Source organism: Lampetra fluviatilis, chromosome 25, assembly GCF_964198595.1.
Source record: "Lampetra fluviatilis chromosome 25, kcLamFluv1.1, whole genome shotgun sequence".
NCBI classification, from domain to species: Eukaryota; Metazoa; Chordata; class Hyperoartia; order Petromyzontiformes; family Petromyzontidae; genus Lampetra; species Lampetra fluviatilis.
Genome location: NC_136299.1, coordinates 5,897,546 through 5,923,360, shown reverse-complemented (window position 1 = coordinate 5,923,360; position 25,815 = coordinate 5,897,546). Strand labels below are relative to the sequence as shown.

At 54.5% G+C, this 25,815-nt stretch overlaps 1 protein-coding gene across 2 annotated transcripts; it reads left to right on the top strand.

Moving 5' to 3' along the window:
• Window positions 1-162: 162 nt before the first annotated feature.
• On the top strand, window positions 163-23,007 carry LOC144941691 (WD repeat-containing protein 26-like). Of its 2 annotated transcripts, none has more exons than XM_078868068.1 (14): window positions 163-787; window positions 7,277-7,376; window positions 8,985-9,041; window positions 9,227-9,363; window positions 12,664-12,782; window positions 14,027-14,183; window positions 14,453-14,591; window positions 14,894-15,034; window positions 15,606-15,725; window positions 15,887-16,032; window positions 16,417-16,495; window positions 17,411-17,540; window positions 18,147-18,374; window positions 19,820-23,007. In XM_078868068.1, exons 1-14 carry the CDS (start codon window positions 603-605, stop codon window positions 19,843-19,845), a joined length of 1,764 nt encoding a protein of 587 aa, XP_078724194.1. In that variant the 5' UTR covers window positions 163-602; the 3' UTR covers window positions 19,846-23,007. The 2 variants fall into 2 exon arrangements, with proteins under 2 accessions (XP_078724194.1, XP_078724195.1); XM_078868069.1 differs by having other exon boundaries at window positions 165-787; window positions 12,664-12,761.
• Window positions 23,008-25,815: the final 2,808 nt, after the last annotated feature.

Below are 25,815 nucleotides of genomic sequence, written 5' to 3'. Positions count from 1 at the left end.
GTGCCCCACCCCCTCCGCACCTCCACGATGCCAACCCCACCACCTCCACCCCTCCACAATGCCCCACCACCACACAGCACCTCCACGCCGCAGGCCACGTGCTTCGTGTTTACTTCCTGCCCCGGCACCCGGAAGTCACGGGGGCGGCGGTGTGTCCCGGCGAGCCCCGCGCGCGGCGCGCGACTCGCCGTGTTGTGATGACGTCACTCGGCAAACACAAAAGCCGAGAGGGGAGCGAGAAGGCGGCCGCGAGTGACCGGAGCCGCAGAGACCCCCGGGGGCCGCGATCAGCACCAACAACGAGTCAACAACAGCCCCAGCCGTGACGAGTCAACAACAGCCCCAGCCGTGCCGAGTCGAACCAGAACCTCGTCCTCGTGCCGAACCCGAATCGTAGCGCGTTCGAGACCGAGCCGAGCCGAGCCGTGCCGATCGAGGCCGTCGCGGGCTCTCTGATCGCGGGTTGTCGAGCTCGGCGGCGCGGGCGGTGAGAGAAGCCGGAGGCGGAGGAGGGTACCGAGGGGACACAGGGCACCCAGGGGACCCGGGGGGTTGTGTAAAGGCAGCGAGGGGGACCCCAAGGGGGGCCCGGAGAGGCCGCGATGCAAGCGAACGGCGCGCCTGACGCGGCGCCGCTGCAGAACGGCGAGGCCGGCGGGGGAGGCCTCGTGGCGAATGGGCTTCCCAAGGAGGAGGCGACGGCCAAGAAGAAGCGGCCCTCGCTCTCGCAGACGGAGCAGGACGTGGTGAGGGTCATCGGCCAGTACCTCCACGGCCTGGGCCTCAGGTGAGCGGAGCGTGGCACGCACCCCCTGGGGGCTCGGGGCTTTACTGCTCAGGCTGACACGTCGGTACCTCACCACGAACCACTCACCATGAACTACTCACCCTGACACCCTCATCACCCTCGCCACTCACCCTGACACCTTCACCCCGCCACCCTCACCACTCACCCCGCCACCCTCACCCCGCCACCCTCACCCCGCCACCCTCACCACTCACCCTAACACCCTCACCACTCACCCCGTCACCCTCACCACTCACCCTAACACCCTCACCACTCACCCCGCCACCCCCACCACTCACCCCACCACCCTCATCACTCACCCTGACACCCTCACCACTCGCCCCGCCACCCTCACCCCGCCACCCTCACCACTCACCCCGCCACCCTCACCACCTTCACTACCCTCGCCACTCGCCCTGACACCCTTACCACTCACCCCTCACCACTCACCCCGCCACCCTCACCACCCTCACCACTCACCCCGCCACCCTCAACACTCACCCCGCCACCCTCACCACCCTCCCAACTCACCCTGACACCCTCACCACTCACCCCTCACCACTCACCCCGCCACCCTCACCACCCTCACCACTCACCCCGCCACCCTCACCACTCACCCCGCCACCCTCACTACTCACCCCGCCACCCTCACTACTCACCCCACCACCCTCACCACTCACCCCGCCACCCTCACCACTCACCCCGCCACACTCACCACTCACCCCGCCACCCTCACCACTCATCCCGTCACACTCACCACTCACCCCGTCACACTCACCACTCACCCCGCCACCCTCACCACTCACCCCACCACCCTCACCACTCACCCCGCCACCCTCACCACTCACCCTTGTTTATAATCGTGAGTGAAGTAGACGGGAGGGGGTGTAGGGTCTTACGAGGTACGGGCTCGGGGTCGAGGTGAGGGTCGCGAGAATTAAAGCCCAGCATAGGGCTTGTAGTGAGTGAGTAAGACGGGTGAGGGACGGAATGAGACTGAGAGGACTACGGTCATTGTGTTGGTGATGTTGGCGATGAAAGACGTGGTGAGAGTGATGCTAATTTGACGGTCACGGTGAGGCCCTCGGTGAGATTGTGTCGTAGTGAGGGCTGAAGTGAGGGGTTTAGGGTCGTGGTTAGGTGGAGGATGATGAGTGTGTCATGGTGAGGGCCGTGGTTGAGGGTGAAGGTCGTGGTGAGTGAGGGTCGTGGTGAGGGCATTAACGTCCTTTATTAAACCAGCAGATTAAACACATGCCTATTGAGACACTTGATACATGGCCTCTTTTGCAAGGGCAACGTGGGTTACACAAAGTCACTTAAAATGCAACAGAATATTTTAAAACATTTTAAATGTATCAAATCTAGACTATACAGTATTGAACAATAATTTAACACACATTCGAATATAAACAAGTAAATAAGACGGGTTGCACTTTACTGGGTGATTGTCCTGGTGTGGGCGAATGTAATGGTAATTTGGAGGTATTGAGGATGGCGTTGTAGTGAGTGAGGTGAGTATTCGGGTCATTGTGAAGATGTTGTGAGTGTGAGGGTCGTGGAGGTGAGGGTGAGTGACGTGGTAAGTCTGTTGTGTTGAGGTTTGTGGTAAGTGAAGATCCTGATGAGTGTCTCGGAGAGGGTGAGTGTGAGAGTCATTGTGATGTGATGAATGAGTGTCGTGATGAGGGTGAGTATCGTGGTGAGTGTGAGGGTCATTGTGTGCTTGAGGTTAGTGTGAGTGTCTTGGTGAGGGTGAGTGTCAGTGGTGAGGATCATTGTAAGGTGGTGAGTAAGTGTCGTGATGAGGGTGAGTATCGTGGTGAGTGTGAGTGTCATTGTGTGCTTGAGGTTAGTGTGAGTGTCTTGGTGAGGGTGAGTGTCGGTGGTGAGGATCACTGTGAGGTGGTGAGTGAGTGTCGTGATGAAGGTGAGTATCGTGGTGAGTGTCATTGTGTGCTTGAGGTTAGTGTGAGTGTCTTGGTGAGGGTGAGTGTCGGTGGTGAGGATCATTGTGAGGTGGTGAGTAAGTGTCGTGATGAGGGTGAGTATCGTGGTGAGTGTGAGTGTCATTGTGTGCTTGAGGTTAGTGTGACTGTCTTGGTGAGGGTGAGTGTCGGTGGTGAGGATCATTGTGAGGTGGTGAGTGTCGTGATGAGGGTGAGTATCGTGGTGAGTGTAAGGGTCATTGTTTGCTTGAGGTTAGTGTGAGTGTCTTGGTGAGGGTGAGTGTCGGTGGTGAGGATCATTGTGAGGTGGTGAGTGAGTGTCGTGATGAGAGTGAGTATCGTGGTGAGTGTGAGGGTCATTGTGAGTGTTGGTGGTGAGTTGGTTTTGTGTTCTCAGCTGTAAACAGCCCACCACGTCACGTGCGCGAGTCTAATTAAAGGCCGTGGGGACGTATCATCATCATCACCACCACCATCACCACCACGCACAGCAATCCGCGTCTCACTCGCCTTGTGCCAGACTCCAACCCTATCATCCACACCGTGGGACCTGGGTTACAGTCACGGCTCAGATGACGGTGGATGTTGAGGAAGATGTTGATTATTGTGCTAGTAATTTTTCTGTTTGCTTCTCTGATAACGCTGGTGATTATATAACAGTGACGTGTGCATTCAGTGCGTGACAACAACAGCAGCTGCATTATAAGAGTTATTCATCACCAAGTGGCAGTGATCTCACCAAAGCCTGGTACAAAGTAACTGGTACAAGGCACTGGTACCAGGCTAGGTGCGCTCTCAGCCTAAGGCCCCCGGGCGCCGTGACATGTGATGGGCCGTGTATACATTAGTCTGCTCCTTCGCGGGCAGTCAGTGATTAACGTTGTGCATACGTACATCCGAGTGTAAACACTTTGTGGGTGGAGTTTCAGGTTCGTGTAAACACTGTTTGTCTAAACGGGGTGTGGGGAGCGGTAGTGTATTGCTTAGCGCGCTGCGCTGTGTACCTGGCATCCCGAGTTCGATTCCCGCTCACGGCGAACACCAATGACGATTATCGAAACCGGTCCTGGGCCTCCCCTAGGTCGACTCAGTCTCGAATGAGTACCTGGTGTAGTGTTTAAACATCGCCACTTGGAAGACAAAGGCGGCCGAGTGTGGTGTTGGCCACCCACCCCTTCATGTACCCGTGGCGGCCTTCATAGGTGCTCACGAACAGCACTTGCCCTACAGTCTGTTTAGGCTATAGGAGGGATTTTTTTTAATCTTTGTTAACACTGGGTACAAGGACATGTTTATATACAGCCCCTCTTGCCATTACACTGGTGGATGGGTCGTGTTGATCATACTTCACTGTGTTGGTCAGCGTGGATTGGTGAAGGCGGAGAGCACAATTGGCTTGTGGCACTACCCACTGCAGTCCACAATGCAGACCTACAGCAGCCTATAACACCTGCTTTATGCACGGACGGTTGCCCATTCATCCATACACTATCCAGGCCGAACCCCAATAAGTTCCCGAGATCTAACGAGATCAGGGGAATTGGTCATATGCACGGACGTTGTTTATAAGGACATCTTTGTCTAAGCTCTGTGGAAAACGTGCAAATGAGTGTTGGCCCTGTGAGTGTCAGCAGAGCTGATCCTATCCTCAGCTCTGTACACTCACTGCCCAGGCTGGGATTAAAGCTCCCCTGATGTGGGTCCGTGGTGCCGGGTTCCTGCGTTCTCCACAAGCTCCCAAAGCATGTAGTAGTGCCGGCACCAGTTGTGGGAGAAGTTCAGTTTTTAAATCGCTGGTTGATGGAAAACAACCCGGTTCAGGCAACATGAGACACAATTCCTTTGGCAAGGGTGCCTAGCAAGCTGGTGTACACCGATGTGTACACCTATATGTGTGGCGCTCCATGTGGTTGATGAACACAGACCCAAGGGCCCAAAATGCCAAGTAGCCAGCAACAGCAGCCGCCACCATGATCTGGACAAATAAAACCCACCTTTGGTCTGGTTTCTACTCCTTGTGCGAGATATTTCGAGTGAAGTCATTGTGTATATGCATTTGTACTGCGCTTAGTTTCGCGTGTCTGTGTGTACTTGAGAGTACGATTGTGCGTGCGTGTGTGTTCCTGTGTGTACACTTTATTTTACCTTTGTGTGTGTCAGTGACGTGCGGTGAGGTAAATGGCTGGGGAGGCACTGGCGACTGTCAGAGCCAGATTCACACACTGAGGGGGGCGTGTCCTCACTGAGGGGGCGTGTCCTCACTGAGGGGGCGTGTTAGACACGTCCCCCTCAGGTGAGGCAGATGTGATAGCAGCCTCCCCTGGTGCTTTTTCATTGCAGTTTCATGACGAGACCAGCGAGGCAAAATATTTTTTATACACATACGTGAATCAAGTTACCTGGAGTATGGAAGACGAGGACATGAAATGAAGGGGTCTACAAACATTACATTGGTGACATACTGAGATAGTAACAGACACACGCTTATTGCCCGCGCTCCATCCAGTTACTGAGGGGTTGCGCAATCAGACGGGAGGCTGAGTTCGTCGCTGCCTCACCTCTCGTCTCTTCCTGTATTTTCAGCGGAGCTCCGCAAATTTGGTGAATTTGACTATAAAAATGATTGGAATCGTACATAAATGACATTTATAAAACAGATCAGTGGAAAAATCTTTATATTTATTTTATTTGAATATTCTTTTTTTTTTACCTTTCGTAACAGCTATTTTCATTGGAGTATGACAGGTGAGGCTCTGCCTCCCATACCTCCCCTGACCGCATGTCCCTGGTGTGTGTGTACCTCTGTGGACATCTGGGAGTAAATTTGTACACTTGTTTTTGCATGTATGTGTGTAGCTGTATTATCTATGTACACCTGTGTGTATGTATCTTTGTATTCCTGTGTGGTGCCGTGGTAAGCACATTGTGCTAAGAATCTAAGTACCAGGTCGCCTATGTTTAAATCCTAACGACAGTTAACATCCGTGGTGATAGATGAACCCATCCTGTGTATCCCCTCGGTCGACTCATAATTAAATGAGTAACAAGTGTTGTGTGTAAACATCAGCATAAAGGTGGCCATTGCGTTGGCCACACCACCGCCACATGCACAGTACCGACCTTCATAGGTGCTCACTAGCAGCACTTGCCCCAACAGCCTGTGTCGACTATATTGGGGGTTTCATATTTGTACCACAACCTGTGTGTGTGGCTCTGTGCTGATTTAACACCTCTATTTATCTGTGTGTCTGTGTGTTGCAGCGTGACGCACATGGGTGGCAATTTCTCCATTATGAGCAGCTATGGGTCAATCTCCCTGCCCTCTGTAAATTATGTCTTTTGCCTTTGACTGTCCCCTTCCCCTCCCCCTTTGGTGTCAGTGGCTGCATCACCACCCACCTAGATTCCAGGTATTGCCCCCGGGGTCCGGGTAACCGAGCTGAACCCCAGGATGGAGGATGGAGGGTTGGGTCATTGAGGCTGTCGCGTCTATGACGTACAAGTCTCTGAGCCTCCACCATAATCGGGCCGATTGAGCCCCACCTCGAGTCTGGTTTCCACTCATTGTGTGATCCGGGCAGAGAGTGTGTGGGGGAGCCACAGACGGGGGTCATGGACGTGAGATTGACAAAACTAATTAATTTATTGACAATCGTGCACCACAGCTGAATGGAAGCTGGATACCCTGGGGCAAATGGGGATATAAAGCCGAACAGGTTCGAGTCGGGGTCAGGATGTGATGGGGCAAGATTGTCTCTGGGACGTGGGAGGTGCCAAGGACTTTGGTGAGTTTAATGTGGGGGAGTTGTGTGAGACTGCTGTTGCCGTGGGTGTAGTTCGAGTTCACGTCTCAAGTTTATTTCGTTTAACCAGGTGATAACTCAAGAGACCAGGATAAGTATCATTTGCATGAGTGACGTGAGTCACCAAATTCGTGGGTGCCACTGTGGGGAGTGCGAGTGCAGTGGTGAGGAGTGTGGCGAGTGAGGGTGATGAGTATGAGGTGTGGTAATTGTGAGTGTGGTGAGAGTGGTGTTGTAGTGAGTGAAGTTAAAGTGCAAGTATATATCGTATATACTTGCACTCTTCTGCAGGAATGTCCTGTATTTGGATGTTTTACTAACACCAATTACATGACATGTGTTTAGTTATGTGAAGAAACCAGAAAAACTGGAGAAAACCCATACAAAACTTACTCCACACACAAAAAAAAATCCCCCATATATTTAATAGACTCTTGGAGCAAGTGCTGTTAGCGAGCACCTATGAAGGCCAGCACAGCACACGGGAGGGTGGGTGGCCAACACCGCGCCCGGCTGCCTTTATCTCCCTGGTGGCGATGTTTACTACACACACACTGCACAACAGGGGGAAAAACACAAACTCCACACAGGAAGGTGCTAACGTCATGAATTGAACCCCGGTCTATCTTGCTGTGAGACCCAAGTGTTACAGCTGCACCACCCTCTCACCCAGTTTGCAGTGTGACGGGCGAGTTAGGTGAGCGGATGAGTTAGTCTCCAATCTGTTGTGTTTCCAGCCAAACCGTGGATCTGCTCATGCAGGAGGCCGGGTGCCGGCTGGAGCACCCGACCGCCGCACGCTTCCGCAGCCACGTGATGGACGGTGACTGGGAGAAGGTGACGCACACACGGAACGTACAGTACACACACGGCACGCAAATACCCATGTATACAAAGACAAAGATCCCCAGTGTAACCTGCACAGGCTGTTGCAGCTGTTAGTGAGCACCTAATAAAGGCCGGCACAACGCACGATGATGTGGTGTGGCCAGAACTACGCCTAGCGCCTTTGTCTCCCCAGTGCTGATGTTTACACCACAATACAAAGACAAAGATCCCCTGCATAGCCTTAACAGACTGTAGAGGCAAGTGCTGTTAGCGAGCACCTATGAAGGCCGGAACGGTACACGAGGGGGTGGGTGGCCAGCACCACGCCCGACCGCCTTTGTCTCCCCAGCGGCGATGTTTACACACCACACCAGGTACTCATTTCAGGCTGAGTCAACCTAGGGGAGGCTCAGGACCGGTTCAGATAATCGTCACTGGTGTTGGCCGTGAGCGGGAATCGAACCCGGGTCGCCAGGTTCATAGCGCAGCGCGCTAACCGCTACACCACCGCTCCCCCCTACATAGAGTACACACCAACACACACATGGGCACTCTCACACGTGCTCGTTTGTGGTAACCGTGGTAGCCTTTCGCCACCCTGTCCTTACTGAGCGCTCGAGTTGTGAACGAGCCGCTTGTTGGTTTTGATGGAGACTTCCTGTGCCGTGGCACGGCTCGAGGCGGGTGGAGCAGCAGCAAAAGGGATATATGCCGCGAGTGAGTGGAGCTCTGTGAAACGCAGGCACCGTGAAATGGCTGCGTGAGTTTCTAAAGGAATTTTCTGCGACCCTCAATGTGGCTCTCAAGCTCGGTTACTGGTCTGGCTCGGTTACCGATGCCCAGCTGCAGCAGCCCTTGCGGCTGTTTATTGTTTTTCATCGTTCTAGTAACGGAGGGAGAGTGTTTGTTTTATATTTTCGTGCTGTTGCTGTAGGCGAGTGGCTGAGACATCTGTGGGCTAAATTTAGCCTCAATAAACCAGTCGTGACCCCAGCCCAGCCTTGTGCTCACTACCCCTCTCCCGCCCAGCCGGCGTATAAATGTTCCCGGCAGTGCCAAGGCTGTTTTCATTTAATATATATTTTTTAATCGTAGCTGTGAGCTTGTCTCAAGATTCTGCGTTCATTTCCACTTCCGCTCGACTGTGAGACACAGGAGCGTCACTCGTGTGGAAAGGGTTTCTCAACTCTAGCCAGATCTACAATCAGAGACGCTTCCAGTTGGACAAGAGACACCTGCCAGGCATCAGTCGGAAGCTGCAGGTTCCTCCCGGAGTTTCCGTTGGGAATCTGGGTGCAGGACTCTGGAAATGTATCCATTTGGCTTCTTGCAAATGACACTCGGCTCTCGTCTCACACAGACCCCGGGGTGCCAGCATATATCCGCCACTCATTAGTATTATTCCCCTCGTTTACCCAAGAACGTCCCGCTGAGTCTCGAGACTATTGCATGACTTTGTGCGCGGCGTATTGCGTCATCTAATTGTGCGGCTTGGAAAGGTTACCGTATTGTCACGATTTGAATACGCCCAAGGACGACGCATTTTGGAGGGCACTTGAGAATCTGTGGATGATGTTTTCTCCTTGCTGCTTCTGCTGTTGTCTGTTTGTACTGCAGGCAGAAGCCGACCTCAATGAGCTGAAATCTCTCGTCCGGTCTGCGCGGGGGATGCTGGTGAGTAGCTGAACTGCACCACTCGCCTACATACTAACCTGTGAGCACACGTGTGTTCACTTGTGTGTGACGTGCAGTTCCGTGCATGATGCGGTGCGAGGTATGGTGCATTGTATGGTATGGTGTGGTGCAGTGCGGAGTGTGGTAAATGGTGTGGTGCCACCTAACGTGTGGTGCCGGTGCAGCGCATGCGCTTCCTGCTGCTGGAGCAGAAGTACCTGGAGCGGCTGGAGGACGGTGCCGTGCTCGAGGCCCTGCAGGTGCTCAGGCACGAGCTCACACCGCTCAAGTACAACACGGAGCGCATCCACGCGCTCAGCGGGTACGCACCACGCACTGCACCGCACACTGCACTACCTGTCACGTGCTGCACCGTACACTGCACTACTTGTCACGCGCTGCACCACACACTGCACTACCTTTCACGTGCTGCACCGTGCGTGCGCCGCACACTCGGTGGGTGCACACCGCACCACACGCGTTGCACTGTGAACCACCCCATGCGCCGTACAACACTGCAATGCATACTGCAATTAACTGCAATTAACTGCGTACCACACACACCACACCATGCAACACACACATCGCAGAAACTGCAGCACACACCACACCACCCCAAAAGCGGCTCCAGGTGCCGCAAGTCTCCACACAGCACCCCGCACACTCCCTGGCCACACCGTGCCAATGCACACACCGCTCCACTGTACACACCGCTCCACTGCACACCACACACTGCCCCTACCATCCCACACCCTGCCCGGTGATAGCTCTGCAGAGCGGCACGCACCTTGCCAGTTTCTCCCCACTCTAGTTAAGGCTCCTTCACAGATCGCTTGCCCAGCAGTCATTCGTTGATTGCATTCACTGGGCAACTCGTGTGTGAGATTAAATACGCAGAGCACTGCAGTCAGTTGCAGCCATATTGGGGAGTTGGGGGGAGAACGTTACAACGGTGTGGTGTCACTCACTTTGACGGCACCACACTATCTGGGATGACCCAGGAACGTGGACCCCTCGCCCTTCCTCCCTTGTGGCCGCCCCCCCGTGATTCCAGGATTTCAGGGTCGATGGTGAAGGTGATGGTGGCCCAATGGACTCTGCTGAGGCCTTGCGGCCTGGACCCTTTGGTTTCCCTGATTGTGTGCGACCTCCTTGCCCACCTGACCCCATTGCCCACCTGACCCCCGACCCCTGCCCTGCAGGGGTCGGGGGTCAGGGGGGGGGTGGGGGCAGCTCGGTCATTAACCCAGACCAATTACTTGGGCTGCGGTTTGACCTGCAGACCATCCTGCTCAACAGGAAAATGCAGTCTCGCCCCCCTCCCCGCACACCCGCCCAGCCATTCCCTCCCTCCCTCCACAACTACCTCCCCTACCCTGCCAGCCCCTCCCCACGTTCAGGTGGAGCCGTTTGTCTCTGTTTCCTTGGTTAATATTTATTCGCTCGTCCTTATTTATTCATTTCATTCCCTCGCCCCTTTCTCTGTCTCCGCATAACAAATAGCGACCTCCCCTCGCCGCCACTGGCGGCGCGTGCCAGGGAATTTAGATTCCTCCTGCTTTGCCTGTGCGGATTATTTTTTAGTTTTTATTCTCGCCTAAGTTTCATCGAAACTGAAACAGTCGTCTGTGCGTGCGTGGTCTAACCAGGGTTCAAAAGGGTGAGACGTTGAGCTGCTGCATGGTTAGCTGAGATCTCCACTCACAACCAGGAGTAAAACCTCAACAGTGGCTCCTGAACAAACCCAGTTCCACTCAATAAAATTATGACCGAAGTGGTGGCACTGTGGTTAGAGCACTGTGGTTAGAGCACTGCACTATAAACCCAGCGACTCAAGTTCAATTCCTGGCCATGCTTTGGATATCACTCGGTGGCGAGTGATGCTCGAACCGGTCTTGGTGAAGGATGGTCAAACTTTCACCACTGTTAACGTCGCCTTGATCCAACAATGGGGTGACATATTATGGATGGGAATATTATGCAGAACATTTAGTAATACTGTGTTGGCTGTCGTGCACAAGCAAAAAAACAAACTCTCAACACATTCGACGATTACATCGCCCTGAGGAGGGAATATTGAACAGTAAGTGATGAATTGGGCAATTGCTCTGCTTCAAAGCAGAATTGACAATAGTTGTTAGATGGTGATTGAGCACACGGCCCCGGTGCATGCTGGGACCTAGCTGAGAGGGCGACCCACAGGTGGCTCCCCTGCCCGGCTCTTTGTGCATAGTGAGCGTCAGCACAGTCCCAGAGGCTCATCCATCAAATCCGAACTAGATAAATGTTATTAATTCCTGAATCAAATCATGGGCATTCATCGAATCGCTACCAATGCAAATCGATAGGTTCGTAATAAATAGGTGTTTGAATCCTTCTGCCAAAGCGATCGCAAGAGGCGGTGCTGCCCTTATCAATGTGGCCCTTAGAATCTCAGGCAATGCTTGAAGCAGCGCCCTTCCACTCTGGCCACAGTCCTGGAATCACGGCGCTGCTGCTGCCGCACGCAAGCGCCGAGAGCCATTGGCCAGCACTACAGATGGCGAGGTCGGAATGACGACCGCTCACGGCGCCATCTGCCACGTGCAGCTGGCACTGTTCACTTTGCCATGGGCGCCGTCGGTGATCTCACAAAGCATCAACCCACGCTGACTGCATTTGTGCAACGCCGTGAGGGTGCATGGGCGTTTGTGGGTGTTTTTGACGCGACAGGTTGGTAAGCGTGACGATGCGCATTGCCCCTAGGTGGCATTTCCTTCCCGTGGTGCCGCTTCCGCTGCCAATTGGAGTTGTGACGCTACACGCTTGTGATTCCACGAGACTCCAGCTGATGGAGCTGGCGTGGGGGGGGCTGAAACAGCCGGCGTCGGCCCAATTAATTTCCTGGCTGAGTTTTATTTGCACCGTCTGATTGCGCTACTGATTAATGTCCTCGGCAGCGAAGCAACAGTGGAGCTTCAACCGTCACGCGCTTGGCTTGTCGAGCCGTGCTCCCCTGTGCTTGTGATTGTTGCTCTTTGCTTGGGGTGTGCGTGCGTGGCTGTGTGTGTTTTGTTAATCCTGTATATATTTGTCACTGTTTATATTCTCATTGCTTTCCTATTTGATCACGTGTAGGTGTGTGCAGGTGTGTGCGTGAGTCTGTGTGTATGACGCATGTGTATTTTGGTAAAGCTGTATGTGTGTATGTATGTATGTATGCGTGCATGAATCCCTATGTGTTGGCTGTGTTTTCACACGCGCGTGTTTTCTGCGTCAGTATTTGCCAATTGTGTCCCAGTGTTGTTACGTGTGTGTGTGTTCATGTAAATGTGGGCCCACGCATGTTTGCTTGTGTGTCCATGTGTGAAGCGGTAGTGTAGTGGCTAGCGCAATGTTCTACGACCAGAGTTCAATTCCCGCTCAAGACCAATAACAGTGTCTAATATTTGAACTGGTTATGGGCCTGCCCTAGGTGGACTAGGTCTTAAACGAATACCTGGTGCAGACCAAGGCGGCGGTCATGCTGTTAGCCACCCACCCCCTTGTGTGCCGTGTCGGCTTGAATAGGTGCTCGCTAATGGAACTTGCCCCAACAGTCTATTAAAGGCTACTGGGGGGATGTTTGTGTGCGTGCGGGCAGGTATATGATGTGCAGCGATGCAGCGGGGCTGCGCGAGAAGGCGGCGTGGGAAGGGAAGGGCTCCGCCTCTCGCTCCAAACTCCTGGAGAAGCTGCAGAGTGAGACCGCGACCCACAACCGTGCGTTTCACTCGCGAGTAGAACTGGACTCTCATCCCACTCTCCCTCTCAAATGCTAGGCTCTCATCCCATGGTCTGAGCGATTGACTCTTATATTGATTGTTGATTTGATTATTGATTTGATTATTTGCTCAATCGGATAACTTTAAAATAATTTTGAAAAAAAATTCACCCTTCTGTTCCTGGGTGTGACACTGGAAGGGAAGTGATGGGGCGGGGCTTGGTGACGTAATTGGCAACATCTCCCGCATTGCGTCACGTTGGCTGTGGCTCTTTGGGGAGAGTGGGGGTTTCCCACCTTCAGGAGGCAGGATGTGGGGGGTGGCCACCGTTTGTAAGGGGGCCCGAGTAATTGACTGCAAGAAAAACGTAGTCTGTTACAATGTCTAGTCGATTCAGAATCAAAATCTTTATTTAAACTGGAAGAATCCGACAAGCCACGAAGCTCTTTTTTCACATGTCCAGTCGGGGCGGGTCAAAAAGTTACAACAGCAAAAAATACAAAAACCGATTGGTGTACAAAGTATAGGAAAGCCAAGCAAGTCACTAAATATAAATAAATTAAGTATATAAGTATCAATTGCACAAGTACATTAATTCCTGCCAATTTTTTCCACCAAATGCAATCTTGGGCAAGGCAGCAATACAACAACAAAAACAGTCCCAGACCACACCAAGACAACACACAGTCCCTCAATAAAACTGCATTTTAACATTTAACTATCGGCCTCACCACTAATCGCGCCGCCTCGACGCAGCGTGTCTGAAGAATACAACCACGTACACTCAGAAACAGCAGGCATACGCAACTGTGCACACAAAGGTGTACACACAGGTACGCTTGCAGAAATGCTCACGTCCACATGCAACACACGGGCACGCACCCACAAACCCACGTCGCCTTTTCCCAAGTGACCTAACGATAAAGGGATCTGAAAATAAAAAATTGGAGATAGATGTGTTTAAAAACGCACAGAGACGAAACAAAGATAAAAGATCCCGTGTAGCCTACACATTGCTGTAAGAGCAGGTGCCGTCAGTGTGCTCTGGCTTGCCGGGCACCGCTGCGAATGAGACCGTGAGTCACATTGCTACAATCGGGTTATGTTCCATTTCTCGGTGAAATAAAAGTGAATTACTACCGGCCCGACACCCAAGGGAGGTGGAGGAAAATGCATAGCGAGTGCGACGGTGCTAACTGCGCCTCTCCCCGTGTGCGTGCTGCCCCCTGTTGGTGTCGCTAGCGTACCTGCCGCCGTCCGTGATGCTGCCCCCGCACCGGCTGCAGACGCTGCTGCGCCAGGCGGTAGAGCTGCAGCGTGACCGCTGCGTCTACCACAACACGCGGCACGAGCCCTCGCTTGACAGCGTCTCCCTCTACTCCGACCACTCCTGCAGCCGGTAGCGCCGCGTGGCACCACACCCCCCTTCTGCCTTCCCCACTATTAGCCCCCCACCCGTGCTGGTATACGAGAGTGCCTGAGCGAGTGCATGCTACAGTGGTGGTGGTACTCGTGGCGGTGAGTGAGTGGGCATCTACGCTCTTAAGGTGCGCGTGTTGTCGTGCCGTGTGCTCGTGCCGTGTGCTCGTACGTACTCCTGCCCAAATACTTCCATTGAGGGCTCATAGCCTGGCCCTTTCCATCCCGTGTGACCCCATGTGAGCATAGGAAGCAGTTCCCATGCTACACGCGGCAGATCCTCACCGAGCACTGCAACGAGGTCTGGTTCTGCAAGTTCTCAAACGACGGTAGCAAACTCGCGACGGGCTCTAAGGACTCCACCGTCATCCTGTGGGACGTGGACATGGTGAGAGCACCGCACCGCACACCACACTGCACTGCCTTGCACAGCACACATCCCTACACACCACCTTGCACCACACTTCATACCGCACTGCGCACCACCCTGTACCACTTTGAACTGCACTACACACGACCCTGCACCGCACTGCCTGCCACCCTGCACCACACTGCACCGTCACGCACACCACGCTGCACCATAGGAGGCGGCAGTGTAGACTTTAGCGTGTGATGGATGTGTTGCGTGCATCGCGCTGCACGTGCTCTGCGCTACATGTCATGTGATGCGCATGGTGTGATGCATGGCAGGAGAGCCAGCAGCTCAAGGTGGCGCGCACGCTGGAGGGACACACGTATGGAGTCTCCTACCTCGCCTGGAGCCCCGACGATGCGCACCTCATCGCCTGCGGGCCCGACGATTGTTCCGAGCTCTGGCTGTGGAACGTGCAGGTGTGCGTACGCAGCCATGCCCGTCTCTCGGCCTGTTGCTGAGCACAGACCCAAAGCGTCGGGCAGCCAGCAACAAATATGGACTATCAGAGAAGTATTAGATAATAGTGAATGCATTTCTCAAGTAATCACACAAGATTATTATAGGAGCTTGGGAGAAGATGATGATGATGACAGTGAATTCCACAGGGGAGCAATGAGAAGGAATAAGCCGAAGTATATGTGTTGTAATCTGCAGTGTAGAGAGTGAATGAGTGAGTGGGTGAGTGAGTTGTGAACTTCAGTCAGTGTGGGTGGGACGAAACAGTGTCTGGCAGACCGAGTCCTCAACATGGGAGGGAATGGAATCAATGACAAGTTCACAGGGACGATAACCATTGTAGTAGCAATAGAAGAGTGAAAAGGAGACGACTGACCACCAGTGAGCAGAGTTACTAGAGTGAATCGATGAGTTCTGGATCATTCATCAATAACCCCCTCTGCTTTATGTTGAATTCTAAAATTATTTGATGCGTGTTTACTAACGTGTTTGGACTGACGGAGCTGCTGCTGCTGTTGTATTCCCCTGCAGACCGGGGAACTCAAGGTGAAGATGTCACAGTCGCACGAGGACAGCCTGACCTGCGCCGCCTGGAACCCTGACGGCAAGCGCTTCGTCACAGGCGGCCAGCGCGGGCAGTTCTACCAGTGTGTGAGTACTACGGGCAGTTCTATCGATGTGTGTGATTACTCCGGGAGCCAGCAGCACCACACGGCGAGCAGCACAACCGAGCATGCAGCCCAGCATACGGTGCCCATCGCAGTACATCGCGTGTCAAACCGTGGTGGCATGCTGCGTGTGCGTGTGTGCAGGACCTAGAGGGGAACGTGCTAGACTCTTGGGAGGGCGTGCGTGTACAGTGCCTGTGCTGCGTTGGTGATGGCAAGACGGTGCTGGCGTCCGACACACACCAGCGTATTCGCGGATACAACTTCGAGGAGCTCACGGACCGCAACATGTAAGCATCTCGCGCGCTTGCTCACTTGCTCAAGTAATCACGTGCTTATTTGCTCACTGGCACGCTCGCTCGGTCACACTCGCTCACACCCTCGCTCCCACATTCACACGGGACCATGGGAAGTGCTCCGCGGAGTTACTACCGACACCAGGTGCAATGATGACTACAAGTAGTTTCAACTGCCCTTGAGCTTGCTGCTCCGTGATATTCACCTCGAGGGTTGGCAATGGTTGGAGGGGTCCAGAGAGGTTGCGAAGCACTGCTCTAGACGAAGTTCCTGTGGAAGGAAAGCCCTGTAGGGGATGGCTTCGTATGGAAAGGCCCTATAAGGCAAGGCCCTGTGGAAGGATGGCCACGCAGTAACCCTGCCCCTCCCTCTTCTAGTGTCCAGGAGGACCACCCCATAATGGCCTTCACCGTGTCCAGGAACGGGAGGCTCGCGTTGCTCAATGTGGCCACTCAGGTGAGTCTCCTACTCAGGTGAGCCGCTCACTCAGGTGAGTCACTCGCTCAGTCTCTCGCACAAAGCGGGGGGGGGGGGCTTGTTAGTTGGTTGTGGGCGGATGAGATCACCAGGTACCTGTATGCGTGTAGCGCTAGTGTCGTGGTAATCACTCTGTGCTATGAACCCGGCGACCCAAGTTTGATTCCCACTAATGGCTAACACCAGTGACGAATATCTGAACCGGTCCTGTGCCTCCCCTAGGTCCACTTAGTCTCATTGAGTACCTGGTGTGGTGTGTAAACATTGCCACTAGGGAGACAAAAGCGAATGGGTGTGGTGCTGGCCACCCATGCTGGCCTTCCTAGGTGCTCCCAAACAGCACTTTCTGTATCATTCTGCGTACTGTATCCTACCGCTCAAACACCACATAACGGGTATGTTCTGCATTGCGGAAGAACACGCGCTCCGTCTTGTCTCCGTCTTGTCTTCCAAGCGGCCCATCGCGGGTTCCAGGTCACGCAGTGTTCCCAGCCTCTAGTGAGGCTGTGTAGTTCGGCCGCACAAAATGTTCTTCCTGCAATGTACAGTGTTGTACACTACATTATTTTATTTATTCTATACATATTCCGTGACAGTTATATTTAAGACTCGAAAATATTTATAATTTTACATTCAAAATACTTCGTGATTAATGTTTGGGTTGATGTAGGGTAACATAAAACAAAAGGTGGTGTCGGGAACAAAACCCGAGTTTTCCCATTTGGCTTTGAGTTTGCGGTTCGCGAATTTGCGGATTGTGGCGGGCATGGTCTGTGTGTGGAGACAAAGGTAGCCGGGTATGGATTTGGCCACATCCCCACCCCTTTTGGTGTGTCGTACCGGATTTAATAGGTGCTCGCTAACAGCACTTGGTGTGTGGTTTGGGGCGATTAGGGCGTCCACCTCTGGGACCTGCAGGACCGCGTGTTGGTGCGGAAGTACCAGGGAGCCACCCAGGGTTTCTACACAATCCACTCGGCCTTCGGGGGCCTACACGAGGACTTCATTGCCAGTGGCAGCGAAGGTTCAGGCACACCCGCGCACACTCACACACAAACATTCGAGGCAATGACCTCGTAGAGGTGAATACATACGGACACATGCGTGCGCATATACAGCTACACACCTGCTCCAGCAGCATACACACCTAGATCCACGTGCTTGCGCACGCATACACTCGTGTACACGCTCGTGCAGACACATGCACTTCCATTCAATGCAGACACACGTACTCATTCGCACGCACACAAATGTACAGGCTCGTACATTCACAAGTGTGCATACGTGTGCACATGTCTACGTGTGTGCGTATATGGGTGTCTGTACACGTGTATGTACATGTATGTGTGTGGAGAGAGCAGTCGTGCAGTGGTTAACACACTGTACTGTGGACCCGAGTTCGATTCCGACTCATGACGAAAGGCGGTGGTGAATATATGACCGAACCCTGGGCCTCCCCTAGGTCGACTCGGCCATAAATAGGTATCTGGGGTGTGGTGTGTAAACATCAACACTTGGGAGACGAAGGTGGCCAGCGTGCTGTTGGCTGGCTACCCACCCACTTCGTGTGCCATGCCAGCCTGCATAGGTGGTCGCTAACAGCCCTCGCCCATGTCTCTTGTCCCCGCAGACCACAAGGTGTACGTGTGGCACAAGCGCGGGGAGCTGCCTATTGCAGTGCTGGCCGGGCACAGCCACACGGTGAACTGCGTGAGCTGGAACCCGCGCCTACCCGCCATGCTGGCCAGCGCCTCGGACGATGGCACCGTGCGCATCTGGGGCCCTGCACCGCCCACCCAGCCTGCCGGAGAGCGGCTGCCGGGCGAGCACGCGGCCCACGACGAGAGCGACTCCCACGGTGATGTTCACCGCCCCTCACATCACCACGCCCCTCACATCACCACGCTCCTCACATCACCACGCCCCTCACATCACCACGCTCCTCACATCACCACGCCCCTCACATAACCACGCCCTCACATCACCACGCCCCTCACATAACCACGCCCCTCACATCACCACGCCCCTCACATCACCATGCCCCTCACATCACCACACTCCTCACATCACCACGCTCCTCACATCACCACGCCCCTCACATCACCACGCTCCTCACATCACCACGCCCCTCACATAACCACGCCCTCACATCACCACGCCCCTCACATAACCACGCCCCTCACATCACCACGCCCCTCACATCACCATGCCCCTCACATCACCACACTCCTCACATCACCACGCTCCTCACATCACCACGCCCCTCACATCACCACGCTCCTCACATCACCACGCTCCTCACATCACCACGCCCCTCACATCACCACACTCCTCACATCACCACGCCCCTCACATCACCACGCTCCTCACATCACCACGCCCCTCACATAACCACGCCCCTCACATCACCACGCCCCTCACATCACCACGCCCCTCACATCACCACGCCCCTCACATCACCACGCTCCTCACATCACCACGCCCCTCACATCACCACGCTCCTCACATCACCACGCTCCTCACATCACCACACCCCTCACATCACCACGCTCCTCGCCTGTCGCCCCTCAACCGAGACAAGCCACGATGCCGCGTTTGTCATAACGTCATCCGATAGTGAAGCACGATAGATCGTCTGTGTTCCTTCCATGGAGGAGGAGCAAAACTACACAGGCTCTCTCTCCTGAAGCCGTCTCGTCCTTGCCAGCAGACCTCGACATTGGCATCGAGCTCCTGAACATATTACTGCCATCATGCGCAGGGATAAAATAGTTCCTCCTCAACCATCGCCCCTCATTGTCATCCTCACTGATTACCGGGAACAGCCTGGCTGGCCATACCACTGCATTGAGCGTGAAATCAATTGGAGTACAACGTCGAGGCACTTATAAATTATTTGTGAACAATTACTCACGCGTTGACCCCAGACACAGACGAGACAACACATTCTCATTTTGTGTTTTTTTATTTATTTGTATTGCTTCTCGCAGTAATTGGTGTTTTTGTTGTTGTGGTGATTCTGATTCTGTGCGCACTTGGTCGACATGTTTGAATAATTTTGTGTACGTTCTGAGATGTAATGACAGGTGAAGATAGATTACAACCCTTTACCAGTCGCCATTCACCTGTGACCCCTCACTGCACCTCCGATTTTCACGGTTGGCTAAATACGATGTGAAATAAGTTAATCATAATACATACATCACCGCCCCTCCCCACCACGCCCCGACTTCTACCCCTGCTGTTTGAGCAGTCGCAGCATTTTCCTCAATCCTCAAACCGTTACTCGTTTGTGATTTTCAGATGAAGGCAGCAACATGGACAGTTAGCTAAAGGAGAGCACTGCCATGGGGTGGGGACAAGTGAGAGAAGGGAGGGATGGAGGAAGGGATGGAGAGAGGGAGGAGGGAGAGAAAGAGATGGAGAATGCGGGGAGGCGGGGGGAGGAGGGAGGAGGAGAAGAAGAAGTTTGCACACGGTGATGGCGTCCGAGCGGGGGGATACCTCTGCACCCCGGCCCCGCGCGCCCGGATGCGTCAACTCATGTCAAGCGGTGGCAGCAGCAGCGTTTGGGTTGGGCAGGGGAGGCGGGGGCAGACTGCGTGGGAGGGAGCGGCACCATCGGTCTCCCCCCAGCCCCGTCGCACTCTGCCGGTCACGTCGCACGTCGCCACCGCCTGGGTTGGTGATTCCTCGCGCAGCCCGGCGGGGTCCCTGGGTCTCCACCTCTCGCTCACCTAACCTTGCAGCAACCACGCGGAGGAGGAGCTGTCGCAGGCTACGCAGATCCGTCTGGAGCAATGTGGCGCCACATGGAGCCATGTGGAGTTGTATCGCCCGCGCACGGAGGCTATTGCCGCATGGGGGAAGTCGTTGGCGCTGTAACGCAATGGCGCCCGGGGCTGCTGAAGTCACGGAGTTGAGGGGGGGAAGGGGGGGGGGCGTGCACGAGAGGCGTGTGTTACTGTAGTCGGTCTATTGTAGTCGCCTGCTGTTCCCTTCTAGCCAGTATTGTGGTGGTGTGGTTGTGTGTTGACGATGATTTACACGTGTAGCGGAGGGCGGCGATGTTTTCCTTCTTGTGAGGGGTCACGGTGGAGTGGGGCGTCACGTTGGGGGAGAGACGGATCGGGGGGGTCGTGGCAGCTGCTCCTCACCTCGGGACTGGTGAGAGCGGGTGAAGCCGACGTCTGTGCTGGGGCCTCGGTGCGCTGCCATGTGCCGCCGCCGAGCTAGCAGGAGCTGCCGTGTGGCGCCATATCCTGGACACGGCACTCGTTCGGTCAATGGGTCAGGTCGGTCCGCTACAACCGCACTTGTGCAGCCCCGTCAGATGGGACAAGCCACCCTGCTGCTGGACAGTGCTTGTCCAGCAGCTGCAGGTGTTCCTTGCGAGACAGGTACTGCGGTGCTGGTGAGGAAGGCACAGCTGTCGCCGTGAGACATGGGCATTCTTGGGTCGTGGAGACGAGTCCTTGGCATTGTGGCTGGCTTGGGTACACTTTCTCGGCTCTTTTCAAAATAACCCAGCCTGGACTCTGGCCTCGACCCAGAGGCTCCGGCTTCGACCAGCCTCGACACTGGCCTAGACACTTGCCTAGACACTGGCCTCAGCCTAAAATGTTTCCAGTCAATGCCTCGGCCTGTTCTTGGGGTATTCGGCCTTGTGTCCAGGACTGAAGAAAGGGCCATTGGACCTAGTGAGACAGCTCACCGGGAGGCAGGTACGGCTGTACGAGTGAGACGGTCCGGCTGTACTGGTGAGGTTCACTGTGTAGCGGGTCCGGCCATACTGGTGAGGTGGGGATGCCTGTTGCCTGGGGCCTGGGCCCATCTTTTGGGGTTGAGTGTTGGAACCGTCCGTTGGCCTCATTTTTGTAGATGGCGAGGCAGAAGAATGGGGGGGGGTCATGCACCCTGGGCCCCCCCCCCCCCTACGTCCCCGCCCCGGCGCAGTCCTATGCATGGGGTCTGTGCCACGAAACCAACCGCAGCTTGCGCAGGCTGCCTCCGCAAGCTCGCGCAAGCTCTTAACGACATAAATCTCAATGAAATCACATTTTCTACTAATTTCCCTTATGCGGCGTGATTCAGGTATTATGTTTTTATAAGTGTCCGCTGTTTGTGACTATCAATGTTTTAAACTCGTTTGACTCATTCAGGTCGCTGGTTGTCATGGTTTTTTGGTGCTGCAATAGAGTTTTTTCTAAAAGTAAAAGCTTAATAATCTGTGCGTAGCAGAAGTTATCGATTTGCGTTGTGTTTATTATTATTATTATTTGTGTTTCCTCCTGGAATTTGTAGCTCTCTTAGAAGACGATCAAATAAAATGAGACGCAATCTGTGTGTGGCGCGCGGCTGCCTCGCATGTGGGCACGGCGGTCTCCATTGGCGCACGTGGGGGCCATGTGTGACCCACGTGGAGTTTGTGACACGTGCGTCTCCCCCCCCCCCCCCCAGGCTCTGCTTGGACTTGTGTCTTGGCTTGTGACCGAGTTCCTGTTTCTCTGGTGGACCTGGGTTATTGTTGTTACAGCGTTTATGTTGTATGGGCTCGTGTCCCAGTGTTTGTTCTTGTGTACCTCTGTGTCACTGTGTTTGTGTCTTAAGTATATGTGTTTTATCTCGGTGTGTTTGTGTCTGTCGCTGGGTTCGTCTGTGTCTTTGTGTGCTAGCGCCTCCCCACGTATCCCTGGAGAGACCCCAGCTCCAGAGGGGATGTCTTCTTCCCCCGTTACTCGGCCCTAGGGACCCCACTCATGTGATAACACCAGTTTACAAAAACGAGATGACCACGCACACGGTATAACCACGCACGTAATTGCAGCGCGATAACCACACACGTCACTCCGCTGCTGGATGAGGGCCTGCCCACACCGTGCGTGTAACAGGTTTTTTTTTTACCATACTTAGCCACGCTGGTGAGTAGGGGATGTTAAAGAGACGGTGAGCACGATCTTACAACTCGACAATGTTGCTGCACCGCGCTCTGCTTTCAACCCCCGCACTAGAGTCGCCAGGCGGCGCTGAGGCGTCCACCACCACGACCGGTGTCCACCATGGGCAGAAAGATTGGCACAAATACGTTCTCAAGTATTGACACTTGATATTTGTAACATTGTGTAGAGGGTTCAAATCACATTCCTTACTCGAAAATAATATTCTCTCCAACACACTGGTAACCCTTTAACAATTATTAAATCACACGTCTTTGTGATTCGGTAGTAAAACGCTGCAAGAAAAAGTTTGTTCTTATTTTTCACCCTGGCGGGTCCCGATAAATACACGTTTGGGCGAATGGCTACATAAGGAATAATAGCAGAGCTCAGCTTTGTGTGCGTGCAGTGACTGTGTAATTGTATCGATCACAACAGTGGTTGTATTGTCCAGCTGTGGATTGGCAGAGGCGGCTGCATATGACTATTATAGGCATGTATTGTTTGTGTTGTGTGTGTATATTGTGTGCGATTCATAAAGATTTTTGGGTTTGGTCATGCAGTGATCTGGCCATATTTATGTCGTAAGAACCCCTCCATGGTACTGTTGATATCGGTTACAAACCCCCACGTGGTGTGAAATAAGAGTCTGTGCGTTTAGTGCTGGGCTTAATGTCAGCCGCGGTTTATTTGGGTTGACCCGGAAAACATTTCGAACTGGGCACACCACATCCAGTATATCTATCTCTGTGCTACTACTCGCCAAGTTGACACCGACTCAAATCTGCTAACGAGCCGGGAAATAGTCCTGTAGGAAATGAAGCCCCCACCGATAGCAGTACCCAGCAGTGCGCACGTATAATCGTACACGGCACGGCACTCGCAACCAAACCGTATCGAAGGCAATATACTCTGTCGAGCTACTCACGGTGACCGGAGCCGTATGGAAACGCGTGGAGCTGCAGCGCCACCTGGCGGCTTCAGGGCGCAATGGGTGTGCCAGGTGTGTAGTGTGGGTAGGGTCTGGGTGGGTGCGTGTGGTGGTGGTGGTGGGATTTATATGAAGAGCGGTGGCGCAGTGGTTGGCGAGCGCTGCGCTATGAACTGGGCCCTCAGAATTACATTCCTGAGCACGGCGAACATCTGTGCCGAGTAATATCTGAACTGGTCATCGTCACGGAACCCACCCTTCGCCAAATCCGCACGAACGGGCGTGGTAAAATGTGGCCATTCAACACCCCATGACTGACGAGACGTGGGGAGGGCTTCATCCAGCGGTGGCTTGCACAGGGGCTGTGTTACACATGGCGATGTAACGCGCGTGCGCTGGTGTAGAGTTGTGTGCACGGTGTGTGTGCTGTGTATTGGCCACCACCACCACCGGAGGACGCTCACCGCAGGTCGCCGCCCCGTCTCACGCGCCTCGCAAGCCGCGTGTGCCCTGCAGCTCCATGAGAGTCGCAGCTCCACCGCCGAGGCCTCCGCCATGCGCCGCTCGGGGCTCTGTCCCAGGCATCTCTTTTCTCTCGACAGCTTCCACAGCGTCGTACATAGGCGGCGGAATCCGCAGTGAACAATTGTCCAAGCTCTGCCGTCCTCTATATATGAAGCTGGTGTGATCGGCCAGTTTATGAGAGTTTCCATGTGGGAGGATACCGGATCACCCAGAGAATCCCCATTCGCACGAGGGGGGGGACATTAATCACATCAAGACCGAACAGGTGGAGTCCACCGTTGCTGTGCCGCCCTCTCCTGGCGAGCCGGGGTATGGCTCATACTTATTCTTAGTTTTTTTCGGTAAAGTCACGTAGGTAAAAAAATGAAATTAAAATTAATAAAAAATAAAATAATAAAAATCAAGACGTTTCGGAGGCAACACAAGTCTCCGTCATCAGGTGGGACCGTCACAGCCAGATTTGCTGTATCAAGCGGGGTATGGCTCCTCAGCGCCCACTGGGAAGGGAGTCTCACAACATCGGTGTGATCCACAAACTCCTGGCCGCCTGCACAGCGACTGGATTGCAGGCCACGTGCGCAGCCACCGCCGCACTTTGCAGCACCACCGCCCGGCGGGATGACGCCCATAATCCCACGAGGGTTCAGCGAGACGAGGGGGAGGGAGGTGGGGAGCCACACTCGGGAGGCGTTGTTCCCGGAACAGCCCGGGTCGGGTCTCATGCTGTTGGGGTTGATGGCCACGCGACCCCGCGGGCTTCCTTACAGGGATGGTGTCAGGGTGGTGGGGAGGGATAAAGTCGCTCTTTTGTCATAGGAATGTAGAGTTTCCAACAATGGCTCAGAGATGTGAACGGCTGGATGAGCATCGCTTCAACGCTCGTTTTGCCTTGCTCTGAACCCACGCATTCACGTGCCCGGGGTCGGTAATCTTGTGTTGCATGGGATGACATCATCATCACCACCACCACCACAATCACTCGCGGATCCTCACACATCTCGTCTTGCGGCATGATCCACATCAGTTGCCTCGCCGTTGCCAGCGCCACCAACAACACCACAACCACTACCAGCACCACCAACAGCACCACCAACAACACCACAACCACGACCAGTCCCACCAGCAGCACCAATTAACGAACGCCAGCACCGATTAGCAATGAATTCGCGCCGCGCTCAAGGAGCCGAGTCGAGCGATCGCAGGTCTCGCCCGCCACTTGACGCCTTTACGATGTCCGACGTTTCAGTTCCCGGTAAATCTCCCGGCCCGTGGGGCGAAACGTCGGACATCATCGCGAGCAGCACACAGCCGCACAACCATATCACGTGAAACCAAGCGTCAACTACACGGGCAGGGCACGGGCGGGGAGGCTGGCGGGCGGTGGGGGGCGATGAGGCAAGGCCCCCCGCCCCTGCCCGGCACGGGGTCATCGTTTACCGTAACCGGGGTGTGGCGGGGGGGGGGGTGACTCAATCTCCAAGCCCCCCCACCTCACAATCCGTGTCTTGTCGGGGGCTCCAGTGGAGGGGGTGGGGGTTGGGGGTGAGATCCTCGGACACATTGACTCACAACACAGTTCTAGTCCCGGCACGCGGTTCGCGAGGGGTGCATTGAGTGGTTCCCGAACTCGGAGCAGGGATAAGCCCCCCGGAGCTGTAAGCGAGGGGGACCCTGGGCCTCCGCACGCACACAGTGCCCCCCCCTGGCGGAGTGGATGATGCCACTCATTAATAATTAATGAGATGGCGTCATCACCCCCACAAGGAGCCCCCCCCCCCCCCCAAATGTCCATACATCACCACGCACACCCCCATCCCCACCCTCTCCTCCCCCCATCACCCCCCCCCACCCCGACTCCACGAAGGCTGCTGTAGGCGGTGACGTCATGACAAGATCGAGACCCTGCC

What these genes read in the sequence shown, in the direction of transcription:
- LOC144941691 (XM_078868068.1), top strand. Translation starts at nt 603, where the DNA reads ATGCAAGCGAACGGCGCGCCTGACGCGGCGCCGCTGCAGAACGGCGAG. An exon ending in CTCCACGGCCTGGGCCTCAG is followed by an intron (nt 788 to 7,276) that starts GTGAGCGGAGCG and finishes TTGTGTTTCCAG; the next exon opens with CCAAACCGTGGATCTGCTCA. An exon ending in TGCTCAATGTGGCCACTCAG is followed by an intron (nt 16,496 to 17,410) that starts GTGAGTCTCCTA and finishes TGGGGCGATTAG; the next exon opens with GGCGTCCACCTCTGGGACCT.